Consider the following 14,901-nt stretch of genomic DNA (forward strand, 5'->3'; position numbering starts at 1 on the left):
CAAAGATTAAAAAAAGGTTGATAACACTTTGTGTTAGTGAAGGCATGGAAAAGTAGACATTGTCATACACTGTGCGGTGCGATGAGTTACTTTATATGGCTCTTCCAGCCATTGTTTGATAACTCTCAGAAAATGACAGGGTGGGACTATGCAAATAAGGTGCTTGTGGCCCACTAAGGAGACTGGACAGCCTTCTAGTAATGCAAATAAGGTGTATGAAATCCTTGTGGGTGGGACTATTCAAATAAGGTATACAGAACTCTTAAGGGGCATGGGACTATGCAAATAAGGTGCATGGAACCCTTTTAGGGAATTGGACAGTTCTGTCATCCTGCTAGGCTTAAAGGGAGCCAACCCCAGAGGACCTCACTACCATCAAAACAAGCCAGGAGAGGAGCATGTCCCTTGGACCCAGATCCCTATGCTGAGAACCTCCTAGATGCAGGAGACAAAGAGAGCTATAACACTGGAGAGGGTGTGAGACGCCACAAGATGAATGAGAAGTGGCAGCAAGCATGGCAGAGTCCAGCAGCAGAGAAATGGTGGCAGGAGAACCAGGAGACCAGTGCTAGATGGTGCAGTGGGCTTCTCGGCTCATGGATCAAGGTGGCTACAGTGGACATGCAGACCCAGTGACAGAGATGAGTGCCTCCAGGCTGGTGGCTTGCTGGAGGAGTGGGGTACCCCCAGGCACTTATCAGTGGAGCTAGAGAGCTTTGTAACACTTTCTGAGCAGGGCAGATGCCAGGCCTAAGAAAGGCCCAGCAGCAGAGGGCTGCCTGCGGGCACAGCCAAGAAAAGGCTATCCTGAGGGGGCAAAGAGGAGCCTTGACAGAAGCCTGTTCTGAGGGGAATGAGAGGAGCCTGTCCTCAGGGGGCCTAGAGGAGTTTGTCCTCAGCAGGTAGAAAGAGGGGTCTGCCTTTTGGCATGACCAAGAAGCTGTCCTGTTTGAAGAACTGTATCCTGAGTTGTTTCTGTTGCCTCCAAGTTGATCCTGATCCTGAGTTGTAACATGTTACTTCCCTAATAAACCCCACAATCATGAGTATGGTCTGTGAGTTCTGTGTGGCCATTGCAAGGAATTATCGAGCCCAGCAGAGAGGTAGAGGGTGCCCTGGGAGGGATGGCTAGTGTCAGAATTGGTAAAAAAAAAAAAAAAAAAAAGGTTGCAGAGTAGAGGTATGTCTGACCTCCACCTCATAGGAATCAGCTTTGGGCTGATGCTTGTCTTGATTCTCTCTCCTCCCCCTAAAGTTAGAGAAGCTCTTGACTCCATGCCATTTTTACACATTGCTGATTGTTGTGAAATGCTTATTGACTAATACAACCTCTATGGAAGGCAATTGTCAATATCAAAGTTGGAGAACTCAGTAACTCCACTTTTAGCAATTTCTCCTACAAATATATCACATATATGTGACAAGACCTATATAGACAGTCATTCTTTATAGCACAGTCTGTATCGGGAAAAGATTGGAGAATAAATGTCCATCAATGCATAACTGAAAAATAAATTATGGTACATCAATATAGTGCTAAACTATGCTGCCTAGCGAGGAAGAGTTAGGAAGTTCTTTATGTACACACACAGAATGATTTCCATATAAATAAAACAAAGTAATAAACAATATACATGATATATTAACTTCTGTATAAAAGTAGTGGGAGAGGGAACACATTTTCATATATGTTGTTATATATGCATACTATCTTTCTAGGAGGATACACAGGAAACTGGTAACACTGGAACATTAATTTCATACGGAGAAGGGCACTGGATAGCTGGGGTATTGGTGGCCATAAAATTATATATATATTACACCCTCATGCACACACACATGCACACATATACACATTTTTATTTATCCTACACTTAAAAAGAAAAAAATAAAGGGGGGAAATTTTTCACTTAAATATCCTCACAAAAATTCAATTAAATACAGAAAAGATATGCACAATAGAATTGGATATTACAAAATAAATGCAACATTTTTTATGTGTCAGAGGAAAATCTGCTGAATCTACTTCCATAAATGTTCTCACTGTTGTGATATTATAATAAATTAAACTTGTTTATGGCAATAAACTCCAAAGAACCAAATTAAAATTTCATTTACTTCATTCATATCTGATATATCTGACCCAATCACTGAGTGAGATAAAAGAATTTAACTCATGTTGCTACCATAGGTTTTTCAAACAATACTAGGGAAACTCAATCAATAAACTAAACACAGGTCCAAAAATAAAGTTACTAGAGTTTGCATGAACTCAGTAAGTAGTAGAGCAAAAAAAAAAAATCCTTCAGTATTTATGAATGGGAATTGTGGCTTACAGCATAAGAAATTAAGAACTAGACGGGAAAAAAAGCTAATTTTACAAACTTTACAAATACGGCAAAGGGGGCTTCCAACTTATTACATGTAAATCAACTTTAATAATCCAGAATATATTTTTAAAGGGCCAAGACGGTTGACTAATCAAAAGAAACTTTCCATGTTTCCTATGTAAATACAAATGATTTCATAATATTAGATTTTAGTGTCTGTTTTTCTAATCATGAAACCTTGCGATTAACAACATGTTCATTAAGCAAGAAGCTATCTATATATTATTAGCATTATGTATTTCAGCCTTTACCTTCCTATGAATACTTCTTGCTTTCATTTATGAAAATGACAATGATTTAAAAAACAAATATGTAAGTCTCCATACTTCTTAAAAATGATGGCATGAAGGTCTTTCCCAAAAGGATGATTTTGGTGTGCAGCACAGGCACATTGAACATGAAAAGGTGAGAATGAACAAGGTGAGCCTCTAATATCTCAAATTCTGTCCTGCAACATCTGGAGTTACATCAGGCTCTGGTACACTTTAGAGATTGTAACAGCAAAAAGGGTAACAAAAATAGGTACAGCAAAGGCACCCACTCCAAGTAGGGAATAAATCCTCTTCAACTTCAAGTTAATTCACAAGAACAATATGCAGGTATTCTCTACTTAGAAAAAGTTTAATAAGTAAAATACCTTAACCATACAACATGTCTAATAGTAGGAGAGCCCCTCTGCATCTCTGACATTCTGTGTACCTTCAAAGTATCTTCATTAATATACAAAGGTTAGATGAATCAACAGCAACCAATATTCATTGATAGCAGTATATAATTTGCTGTCATAGAAAACCAACATTAGGTTAAAAAAAAACTATAGGTGCAGATTATTCAAGATCTTAAAAGAACTCGGTATCATATGGACCGGTGGTCCTAAAATTTAGCTGCACATTAACATCAGCTCTGAGAATATTTAAAATATATGCATGTCAATTGAATATATGCATGTCAATTGAATCAGAATGGAGGAAAGAGGGGTGTTATCAGTAGTTTTTAAAAACCCCCCAGCGACTCTAATATACAGCCAAGAATGAGAATTACCAGTCTCTCAGATAACAGATTCTGAAAGCTACTCTACTAGCCACTGAAATCAAGCCTCTTTCCAGATCTGTCCATATACATAGTAGAAGATAAAAATAAGTTTCATGTATTTCGATTGACTTTCTGGTAAGTGCACTTTGAAGCACTTACACATGCTAGAATCCCAAACTTGAAGCATGCTGCAATTCATAAACTCTAGCATTAATGCTCAGCTAGAGACTTCTCAAGAATGTTGACAAACTGTACTACCAACGGTGGAGGGGGCAGTTCAACCAATAATAGATGTCTGATTATAGAAGTAGTAGCGGTGATGAAAAACACACTTTAGAGCCAATTAAACCTGGCTCTACCACGCACTGTTACTTAACATAAACCTCGGTGTCCTTACCTGTGATATGGGGATTAAAAAATATCTCATAATAAATACTAAAGATAAAACACCTAACACATTACCTAGCAATAGTAGTGGCTCGATTAAAAACAAAATAAGCTAATCAATGCCTGTTGAACTGAGTTAAAAACAGAGGACCTGGGGAATGGCCGGACCAGGTCACTTTCACAGACCCACAGGCTCCTTTTTACAAATGTTCCTGTTGGCGATGCCAAGCAGAAAGTTGGCATGAACAAAAGCAGTCAACTTTAGGCCAACAGGGATATATGCTGCAGAGGGGAGGGCAGTGCTTCTAAAGCAAAGAGGGGCCCAGAGGCCTAGCCTCCCGCCATGCAAGCCCGGACCGCCGCGATGCCGATGCCGGGATGAGGCCGATGGTGAACAGAGCACGCAAGGTCCCTCACCTTCACCACCGCCGTCCCCCGGCTGCCCTGCCGGCCACTGTCTAGTCCCGCTCCAGGCTTGTTTACAACCAGGGCAGCCATCCTGGGAGGAGCAGCGCCGCAGATCCAGCCCTTACAGCCTTCAGCTGACAGGCGGAGTAGAGCTCACTACCCAGACGCCTCGGCGCGCGCCTCTGGCGTACAGGCACAGTACGACGTCGCGGCGCGCCGCTCCACTGGCTTGTTCGCGCCTCGTCCTTCCCAGTTAGTGGCTAAGTTTGGCTGCACTGCTCTGCGCACTGGCGCTTGTTATATATTTTTTATTATTAAGGACGCTGCACCTGGTAGAAGAAGGTCAAGAAAAAAAGAAGGGATAAAATAGAAGAAATAACGTCTTCGGGCGAAACTTCCGGTTTTGTAATGCCCCGCTCTCCAAGTTGCAAACCGGAAGCCAGGAACTACATCTCCCTGCATGCCATGCGGTTTTGAATAAACTACAAATTCCAGCCTGCCATCCGTCTCTCTCTCGCTCTCTCTCTCTTTTTTGCTCCCGCAGTATAGGAGTTTGGGAAACCTTGTATTTAATGAAATCGGGATGTATGATGGTGGCTGGAAAACGGAGAAGCATTTTGTGTATAGGTCTCTAAGAAATGAGGGATGGCTTTGGTGACAAGGAGCCGTTGGGCCCATAACGGGAGTAAAAGGAACAGAATTTAAGGCACCACCAGCAGAAAGGAGCCGTTGGAAGTGTGTTTGACACCCGGTCTTGCCAAACGTGCGCTTTCCTGTTAGCTTCCGGGTGAGGCTGAACCTCTTCAGTCCCGGTAGGCTGAGGTCCAAAGTGCCGTTCAAGATGGAAGTGAATCCCCCTAAACAGGAGCATCTGCTGGCGCTGAAAGGTAAACTGTTGCGAATCTGGCTCCCCCTTTTCTGTTTTCTTATCTTCTCTCACGATTTTTCGAAACATTTATCACATAAACCTAGCGTCTGGGGTATAGACCTAGTCCTTCTTAAGGACTCGCTCTCCAGCCTTCAGCTCGCTCTCCTGCTCTGTCCCTTGGCGCCGAGCGGGAGAAAGCGATTTGGCTTCTTGACTTTTTAGATTTGAGAGCCATCCTCTGTATATGTACCTGGTACGTTACTTTCTCTAATCTAGGCTGCCGTAGTCACCAGATTTTAGCGCAGAAGCTGACGTCCCGGGGATATCCTTGTTATTAGAATGATTTACAGTAGGCTTGGAAAGTCAGTTTTCCATCTCTCTTGTCTCTTTATGTGGCACTGACGAAGTTACCAGGCTTCATTTTCATCTGTAAAATTAATGTTGCATGATAAAAGTGCCAAGGATTTAGAAATACATAGTATTACAACGTGTAACTAAGGTTTATTAAAATTTAACTGCAGTTTACTTCACAGTATTGTGTCTGTGGGGATTTTGTCCAAAATTTGATCGTGTCGACTTTGATTTTCTGTACACGGTAAAACAGTTTTGAATAAGTTTAATGATTTAATAAGACCATTATTTTGGAAAAAGCTGCAGGACCGAGTTGTTCTGGAATTCCTATTTTAGAAAAACTATTTATTTCAGATGTATTATGCTTTATTTCATCTGTTTTCTATTACCACAAATGCACTTTTTATCTCTTGGATATTCTAATGTCTGCTTACCATTGTCTTCTTGGACTCAGCTGAGGAAATGCTCATAAGACGTTTGAATTAAGTTGAATTTCACTTATCTTCTGTCTTAGTCACCTAGTGCTGCTATAAGAGAAATACCACAAGTGGATGGCTTTAACAAAGAGAAATTTATTTTCTCACAGTCTAGTAGGCTACAAGTCCAAATTCAGGGCATCATTTCCAGCGGAAGGTTTTCTCTCTCTGTCAGCTCTGGAGGAAGGGCTTTGTCATCAATCTTCCCCCAGACTAGGAGCTTCTCCAGCAGGTCCAAAGGACACGCTCTGCTCCCAGCACTGCTTTCTTGGTGGTATGAGGTCCCCAACTCTCTGCTTGCATCCCTTTCATTTTATTTTGGGAGATAAAAGGTGGTGCAGGCCACACCCTAGCGAAACTCCCTTTACATTGCATCAGGGATGTGACCTGAGCAAGGGTGTTACACCCCACCCTAATCTTTTTAAACCACAGGCAGAGATCATTTATAACACATAGGAAAATCACAAAATGGAGGACAACCACATGATACTGGGAATCACGGCCTAACCAAGTTGTCACGTATTTTGAGGAGACACAATTCAATCCGTGACACCTTCCTTATGGCACCCATTTTTAGGGACCTGTTATGATGTAGGCATCAAGTATACTAGAACTCACCAGTCCCATATGTAACATGACATAAATCATATACTGATGCCTGGGATTAACAGTACTGTCCTGATTGTAGAACTGGGAAGCACCACAATATTAAGTAATATAGTAAAGGAACCTCTAAGCCTGAGCAAGTGGTGTGGACTGATATAGGTTATTTCTGGAGAAAGGAAACTAATTGGCATGGGTTTGTTGGTAGGTGGGTGGGTGGGTGGTTGGTTGGTTTTCTTCTTAATCTCACATCAAGTATGTGTGGAATAGGTAATACATATCTCTCAGTTTAAGTAAGTTTTCCAATATCACATAAATTTTTAGTTTTAGTGATTGAGGCAGTATTTCAACACAAGGTCTGTTTCCATATTTACAAGATGCTATGTTGTCTTCTAATGGAGGCAACAGCATTTTAGAGATCATTACTGACTGCTTTGATGTGAATTTGAAACAGTTCTATTAGCTGCAAAGTGTGACTTTATACAAATTAAAAGCTACTAAACACAGTTGAGTTCCGCTCTTACAGAGACTAGTTGCCATTGTGAATTTTTAGTTTTTTGTTATTGTTTTCTAAAACAGGAGATGCCTGGGAAAGAGTATTTTAGCAGCCTAGAAGGATGTGTGCTTTGAAATTCACTGATAGTTTCCATTTTATTAAAGCTCTTTGGCATCATTCTTTCCTATTGTCCTTAGTTAATCAAGAATTTTCATAAGCTTTAGTTTTATTGTTGGATGGCAAATATATCAATTTAAATAGTCATGTAAGTTAACTGTCTTATATTTTAATATGTAAAATATTGAGCCAGTATCTTTTTATGCTTGAAAATAGAGAATTTTTGTTTGAAAGGAGCTCTAGTAATTTCATTTGTCCTTCCAGTACAACAGTGAATAAGTGGAGACAGTGAAGGAATTTTCAATGTCATATATTATTGTGTGAAAGTATAAAGATGGTGCAAGAAAAAAATGAAAGCGTTGTTAATTCTTAAAAGAATATACTATCCTATATTTTGATTCATATAAAAATGTGGATGTTAGGGATCACAGTCATTTATGAACTTGAGGGTTGTCAAATCTGTTAGTCAGTGGACATTATCAATAGGTGTAAAGAATCATTGTGAGATTAGTTACTTCTTCTGACTCTTCAGAATGTGACAGTAGTCAAATGAATATTGTGACATCATGACAGGATTCCCCACTTACAGACATCCTAGCTTGTTAAATAATTTTCTGATATCTTTTGGGGAGAAGGAATTCATTCTCTTATTTTTTTCTACAGTAGTTAAGATATGAAAGAACCTGCATTATGATCTTGCAGCTTTGGGTCTGGTTAGGAAGCCTAACTTGCAGACTCTGGAAGATTCCATTCTTGTGCCAGTGTGCTATATGTTGGAACCTACTATTCTTGACTTAATTCGAAGCATCTTGGGGACTTCTTGAACCAGGAGAAACAATAAAGGTCTGGACTTCTTACACAATTTCCTACTCCAAATTGGAAATCATTGAATTCATCAGGACCATGGTACTGAGGGTCTTAATACTGCTTAAGTGCCCCACTTAATCAGAGGAGACTGTCACAAAATCAGTTCCTAGCCTGGTTAAAACTGAAAGTTAAAGCATATTTATGCTTTTAGTGTTTAATGAGAAAATCTCTAAGTATTCTGTCCTTATATTTATTTGGGGCAATTCATTTAATTTTACAGTGTAAAATGTTCAATTTTATTTCAGGTAGATTAAAAATCATAGTGATTTTCATTGTCAATCAAGATGTCTCAAATTTTGAAATACCTGTATTACTATATTTTTGTTAGTTATCCTCATGTGGGTCCTGGATTTGGAGAATCACTGATTGACTCCTTGTCTCTGAATGTCTTTGTCTTAAGAATAGTATTACTTATTATATTAATATCAATGCTTCCAAAACCCTTTTATCTGTTGAGTTAAACATTTTGACTACTAGGATTTTTAAACTAGAAGCAATCTTACAAAGTGTCTAATTCAGATCCCTTATTTTGGTAAGAGAGATTTTTTTTGAAGTTTGTAGTAGATTACATTCTTAATTACCAATAGTCACTTAGATGAAATATCATATTGGGGCTGATTTTTGTGTTTTCTTCCCTGCCTGTTTGTGTGCAGGCTATCCCTACCATATCTTATTCTTTGCAATACTTCCACTTTAGGTCCTGTTTCCCTCTGAGTTGGAAAGAGAGACAGTCTTGTAATTACAATTTACATTCTAGCTCTGAGGAGCTCGGCTAAAATTTTCTCGTCATTAAGAGTAACTGGATTACTGCAGAATGACCACAGAAGTAATATTACATTATCGACCATATGAGAGTGATCCCACACAACTGCCAAAAATTGTGGAAAAAGCAATTCAAGACTTTCCTACTCGTCAGCTATCAAGATTTATTCCTTGGTTTCCACATGATGAGTCTAAATTTATGCTTAAACCTAAGAGATCACCACCTGTGATTTCTGAAGAGGCAGCTGAAGATGTGAAACGGCACTTGACCATTTTAGAACGTGATGTTAAATCACAGAGTTATGATTGCACAGTAGATCTATTGGAGTTTCAACCTAATTTGAAAACAAAGAATCATTTAATCCGGTCACACACACTAGGTGAACAGACTAGTTCTGGAAATCTGGGTAAACAATCAGGAACAGAAAAACAGCACTTAAAGAGGTCTTGGAGTGTTACAGTTTCCAACAGTAATTGTACTGAAAAGATTTTTCCTTTATCTAAAAAATTGCAAGGTATTTTGAAGGCATTAAATTTGCACTCATTTTATAGAGCTAGATGGACAATAGAACAGACTATTTGTGACAACCAAACTTTGGAAGACGTTTGGACAAAGCTCAATCGAATCATCAGGCACAAAGAACTTCCGTCTTGCAATGCTACAATTCAGAGACATTTAGGCCAAATATGGGTATTCTGTGATATTATGTACTGTGAATATGTGGGAAATCTTCTTAAAGTGAGATTAGCTCTTACTGGAAAAATGAATTTATTTGTGCATAAATGTGGTATTATTTTTAGTATGTAGTGAATTTTACCTATTGTCAAAAAGGATATTCTGAATGAACTGAGTAGGATTTAAATATTGAGATGAATTATTTTTTTACAAGTTTTTTAATTTTTCTTTGACTCTTTAGCCTCTTCTTAACATTGTGGGGAAAAAATTTGTGTGGTAGTAAGTGAATGTATCCCAGAAACATATCGCATACATACACTCTCAGAAATGAATATCATATTTTTTCACAAATAACGCACCTGCTATACCAGAACTGTTTTACTTAATTTCATCATTTCTGAGTGGTATATATGTGGGCACCTTATATGCAAAAATACTGTATTGAGTAAATTGTGAGGCTTGTTAATTAGGTCAGGAACGTTGTGGGTTCTCCTTATTAGCAAGCTTCTTTTAAATGAATTATGAAATATTATTGTTTAAACTGAACTTCAAGGTAAAATGTTTTTATTCTTTTCGTTTTGTTACTTTTCCATTGATGGAATTAGATATTCCTATGAATTATGGTGAATAGTTTGAATTTTGGCAAATCCTCAAAATCTAGTTTTACAGTATTTTTTCTTTATTCAAAGTATAATGGTTCTTTTAAAGAAAGACTAACAACAGTTATTATAATTTAAATTCTATGAGAGTGCTGTTCTAGTGACATGAGTGTATTTCAAAATACTAGACCAGCCCAAATTTTTCCTGATGTTTACAAAGGTATGTAATGGATAGGAGTTCATGTGTTGTTTTGAAAAATGGTACAAATAAGTATGATTTGCTCAAGGCCATAATATATCTTTAAGGCTATAATTGGTTAAGTTTTTATTTATTCTAATGCAGGTAATTTGATCTTAATGACTGTTGATACTGATTATTACTTGGCTGGAATCATTGTGGGATTTACCCTTGTTTCCTGTAAGAAGCAAAATGTTATAATTGGCTTTATGCATCACTGTGAAAATGCCCAAAGTGATTATAGAATAAAGTAGTTGTTGAAAAAGCATGTAAGCATGTATTTATTTAACAAACTTAAATGCCTACCGTATGCTAGGTACTAGAATATAATAGGGAAGGAGACAAACGTGGACCTTGCCCTCATAATGGGCTTAACTACTATCAAGTAGTCAAACCAACTTCCTAAGAAAAACCAGTAACACTGTACTCTCTAGGAAGACATACCTGTTTGCCTTGTAGCACAGTGATTGGCATGGTAGGAGTTCAGTGTTCTTGTTGTTGTTAGGTGCCCTTGAGTTGGTTCCGACTCATGGTGACCCTTTGTATAACAGAACGAAACACCACCCAGTCATGCACCATCCTCACAATTGTTGCTATGCTTCGGCCCATTGTTGGCTGCTGCTGTGTCAGTCCATTTCATCAAGGGTCTTCCACTTTTTTGCTGACCCTCTACTTTACCAAGCATGGATGGTGTCCATCTCCAGGGACTCATGCCCCAAGTATAAGAGATGAAGCCTTGCCATCCTTGCTTGTAAGGTGCATTCTTGCTGTTCTTCCAAGACAGATTTGTTCTGGTTGTCCATGGTATATTCAATATTCTTCACCAACACTGTAATTCAAATACATCAATTTTTCTTTACTGCTTATTCGATGTCCAACTTTCACTTGCATTTAAGCCCACTGAAAACACTGTAGCTTGGGTCAGGAGCACCTTAGCCCTCTTTAACTCTTTGAAGTCTTTTACAGCAGATTTGCCCAGTGCAGTATATCGTTTGATTTCTTGACTGTTGCTTCCATGGACATTGATTAGGGATCCCAAAAACTGAAAGTCTTGACAACTTCAGTGTTTTCTCCGTTTATCATGGTGTTGCTTATTGGTCCAGTTGGGAGGATTTTTTTTTCTTTTTTTTTATGTTAAGGTATAATCTACTGAAGGCTGTAATCTTTGATCATCATCAGTAAGTGCTCAAGTCCTCTTCACTCTCAGCAAGTTAGATTGTGTCCTCTACATATTGCAGGTTATTAACGAGTCTTTCTCCAGTCCTGATGCCACATTCTTCATATAGTCCACCTTCTCGGATTATTTGCTCATCATGCAGATTGAATAAGTATGGTGAAAAGATACAACCCTAATGCACACCTTTTCGATTTTAAACCACACAGTATCCCCTTGTTCTGTTCTAACAACTGCCTCTTGATCTATGTACGTGTTCCACATGAGCATAGTTAAGTGTCTGGAATTCCCATTCTTCACAATGTTATCCATAATTTGTTATCCACAAGCTGAATGCCTTTGCATAGTCAATAAAAAACAGGTAAACATCTCTCTGGTATCCTCTGCTTTCAGCCAGGATCCATCTGACATCAGCAATGATAGCCCTCATTTCACATCCTCTTCTGAATCCAGCTTGAATTTCTGGCAGTTCCCTGTTGATGTACTGCTGCACCCATTTTTCCATTATCTTTAGCAATAATAATGATATTTTTTGGTAATTTCCACATTCTGCCGGGTAACCTTTCTTTGGAATGGGTACAAATAGGGATCTCTTCCAGTCAGTTCGCCAGGTAGTTGTCTTCCAAATTTCTTGTCATAGATGAGTGAGCACTTCCAGCATTTCATCCATTTGTTGAAACATCTCAATTGGTATTCCGTCAGTCCCTGGATCCTTGTTTTTCACCAGTGCATTCAGTGCAGCTTGGAGCTTCTTCCTTCAGTACTATTGGCTCTTGAACATATGCTGCCTCCTGAAATGGCTGAATGTCAATCATTTTTTGCTACAGTGTCTACGTATTTCTTCCATCTTATTTTAATGCACTCTGCATCGTTCAGTATTTTCCCCATACAATCCTTCAGTACTGCAACTTGAGGCTCAAGTTTTTTCTTCAGTACTTTCAGCTTGAGAAACACTCAGCATTTTCTTCCCTTTTGGTTTTCTAACCCTAGGTCTTTGCACGTTTCATTATATAATTTGTCTTCTTGTGCTGCTCTTTGAAATCTTCTGTTCAGCTCTTTTACGTGATCTTTTCTTTCTTTTGCTTTAGCTACTGTACATTCAAGTGCAAGTTTTAGTGTCTCTTTTGACATCCATTTTGGTCTTTTGTTCTTTCCTGTCTTTTTAATGACTTTTTGCTTTCTTTGTGTATGATATCTTTGATATCATCCCACAACTCATATGGTCTTCTGTCATTAGTATTCTGTGTGTCGAATCTATTCCCGATATGGTCTCTAAATTCAGGTGGGATACACTCAAGGTCATACTTTGGCTCTCGTGAACTTGTTTTAATCGTCTTCAGCTTCAGCTTGAACTTGCATAGGAGCAGTTTATGGTCTGTTCTGCCGTAGCCCCTGGCCTTGTTCTGACTGATGATATTGAGCTTCTCTATTGTCTCTTTCCACAGATATAGTCAGTTTGATTTCTGTGTATTCCATCCAGCAAAGTCTACATGTATTTACAGTATTTACAGTGAAGAAGTTGTTAGTCTTCCAAAATTCTGTTATGCAATTTCTTGTGTCATTTCTTTCACCAAGGCCATATTTTCCAGCTACTGATCCTTCTTCGTTTCCAAATTTCGCATTTCAATCAGCAGTAATTATCAATGCATCTTGATTGCATATTTGATCAATTTCAGATTGCAGACATTGGTAAAAATCTTCAGTTATTAGTTCATCTTTGGCCTTAGTGGCTGGTGTATAAATTTGAATAATAGTTGATTAACTGATCTTCCTTGTAGGCGTATGAATATTATCCTGTCACAGATAGCATTGTACTACCTCAGGATAGATCTCGAAATGTTCTTTTTGATTATGAATGTGACACCATGCCTCTTCAATTTGTCCTTCCCGGCATAGTAGACCATATGACTATCTGATTCAGAATGGCCAATACCAGTCCATTTCAGCTCACTAATGCCTAGAATATCAGTCTTTATGTGTTGCATTTCATATTTGATGACTTACAATTTTTCTAGATTCAAACTTTGTACATTGCACATTGTGATTATTAATGGATGCTTGCAGCTGTGTCTTGTCATTTTGCGTCATGCCACCTCAGCAAAGGAAGGTCCCAAAAGCTTTACTCCATCCACGTAATTGAGGTCAACTCTACTTTGAGAAGGCAGCACTTCCCCGTCGTATTCTGAGTGCCTTCCAACCTAGGAGCTCATCTTCCGGCACTATACCAGACAGGAGCTCATCTTCCGGCACTATATCAGACAATGTTCTGCTGTTATTCAAAAAGTTTTCACCAGCCAGGTTTGTTAGAGTAGATCGCCAGGTCCTTCTTCCTAGTCTTAGTCTGGAAGCTCCACTGAAACCTATCCACCATGGGTGACCCTGCTGGTATTTGAAATACCAGTGGAATAGCTTCCAGCATCACAGCAACATACAAGCCACCACAGTATGACAAATTGACAGACAAGTGGTGGAGGAGCTCAATAATACGGGGTAAATATACTCTTCGAAAGAATTCTTATAGTGTGAACTGGCTGAGGTTGCTTAAAATTCAAGGAGTCCACTCATTTGAAACTAAAGAGATATCTTCTGATGGTTTTCATTCTAGTCAAATATGGTTTTTTTCTTAATTATTTCTAGTACTTTTTTCTGTCTCAAAAGAGACTCTTGTCTAGAAAATACTAATCATGTTTATGAATGCTTCTAGTAGTCTTTGAATGAAAAAATGAAATAGGGGCAACTTTTTAGTAATTACTTCCTCTTCTAATTGAAAAATCTTATTCTTCTACTAAGTCTGCTGGAGAAACTTCAGTATTGCCAGCAGGTGTGCAAATAAGAGTCACTTGACATTGTTAGGCAGTCATAAATGGTGGGTTTGGTTTTTGTTGTTTAGGTCTTATTTACCATAAGGATGCTAATCAAGGGTTAAAAAGTAGGTGATCATAAGACAGGGTCGCTTGCATAAAATGCAGTGTTTTTTTTCTTATGATATTTTTATCATATTGGAATAATGTACATAGAGCAGAAAACTTAAGGTACCAAAAATCACACATTAAAAAGAGATTCTTTGTCTTCAGATTTAGTTTATCTTTTCTTCAGATTCTTTGCCTTGGCAGATGTAAGTTTTTCTAATTGACTATAAATTAATTGCCATCTACCTTTCTGAGAACAATGAAAAGGTAATTCAGAGCTGGGAAACGGAAGATTGAATTTTAATGTAAATAGTGCCATGATCTTAAAGATATGAGATTTCATTTTTCATCTACCTGGACAGTACTTAAGTAATTGCAGCCTAAGAAGTAATTTAATCCCATTATTACTTCTTTGAAGCCTTGGAATATTTAAAGGTTGGGACAGTGGTTAAGTGCTCAGTTGCTAACCAAAAAAAGGTTGGTGGTTCAATCCCAGTAGCCATTGCATGGGAGAAAGATGTCAGTCTGCTTCCATAAAGATTACAGCC

The 14,901-nt window shown here is 38.4% G+C and overlaps 3 protein-coding genes across 7 annotated transcripts in view; 2 read left to right on the forward strand and 1 right to left on the reverse strand.

Moving 5' to 3' along the window:
• Positions 1 to 4,448, reverse strand: part of TRIM23 (tripartite motif containing 23) — a 51,972-nt gene extending 47,524 nt beyond the window's left edge. Inside the window, exon 1 of the mRNA XM_049864394.1 lies at positions 4,227 to 4,448. Coding sequence (XP_049720351.1) covers positions 4,227 to 4,307 — 81 coding nt within the window. The 5' untranslated portion in view covers positions 4,308 to 4,448. The remainder of the gene's footprint in view (positions 1 to 4,226) is intronic.
• Positions 4,449 to 4,601: 153 nt separating this feature from the next.
• Positions 4,602 to 14,901, forward strand: part of TRAPPC13 (trafficking protein particle complex subunit 13) — a 45,349-nt gene continuing 35,049 nt past the window's right edge. For 4 of the 5 annotated variants that reach the window (XM_049864461.1, XM_049864472.1, XM_049864482.1 and 1 more), the window contains exon 1: positions 4,602 to 5,104. In XM_049864461.1, the coding sequence (XP_049720418.1) occupies positions 5,059 to 5,104 (46 nt within the window). In that variant the 5' untranslated portion in view covers positions 4,602 to 5,058. Of the gene's footprint in view, positions 5,105 to 7,881; positions 7,972 to 14,901 lie in introns of those variants that run through there. The other variant, XM_049864500.1, reaches the window with a different exon arrangement.
• On the forward strand, positions 7,886 to 10,055 carry SHLD3 (shieldin complex subunit 3). Its single transcript, XM_049864588.1, has 2 exons — positions 7,886 to 7,971; positions 8,693 to 10,055. Exon 2 carries the CDS (start codon positions 8,810 to 8,812, stop codon positions 9,563 to 9,565), a length of 756 nt encoding a protein of 251 aa, XP_049720545.1. The 5' UTR covers positions 7,886 to 7,971; positions 8,693 to 8,809; the 3' UTR covers positions 9,566 to 10,055.

This window comes from Elephas maximus, chromosome 2, assembly GCF_024166365.1.
Source record: "Elephas maximus indicus isolate mEleMax1 chromosome 2, mEleMax1 primary haplotype, whole genome shotgun sequence".
Classification (NCBI taxonomy): domain Eukaryota; kingdom Metazoa; phylum Chordata; class Mammalia; order Proboscidea; family Elephantidae; genus Elephas; species Elephas maximus.

Bases quoted from the DNA above. Each gene is read 5' to 3' on its own strand.
- SHLD3 (XM_049864588.1), top strand. From the start codon at position 8,810: ATGACCACAGAAGTAATATTACATTATCGACCATATGAGAGTGATCCC.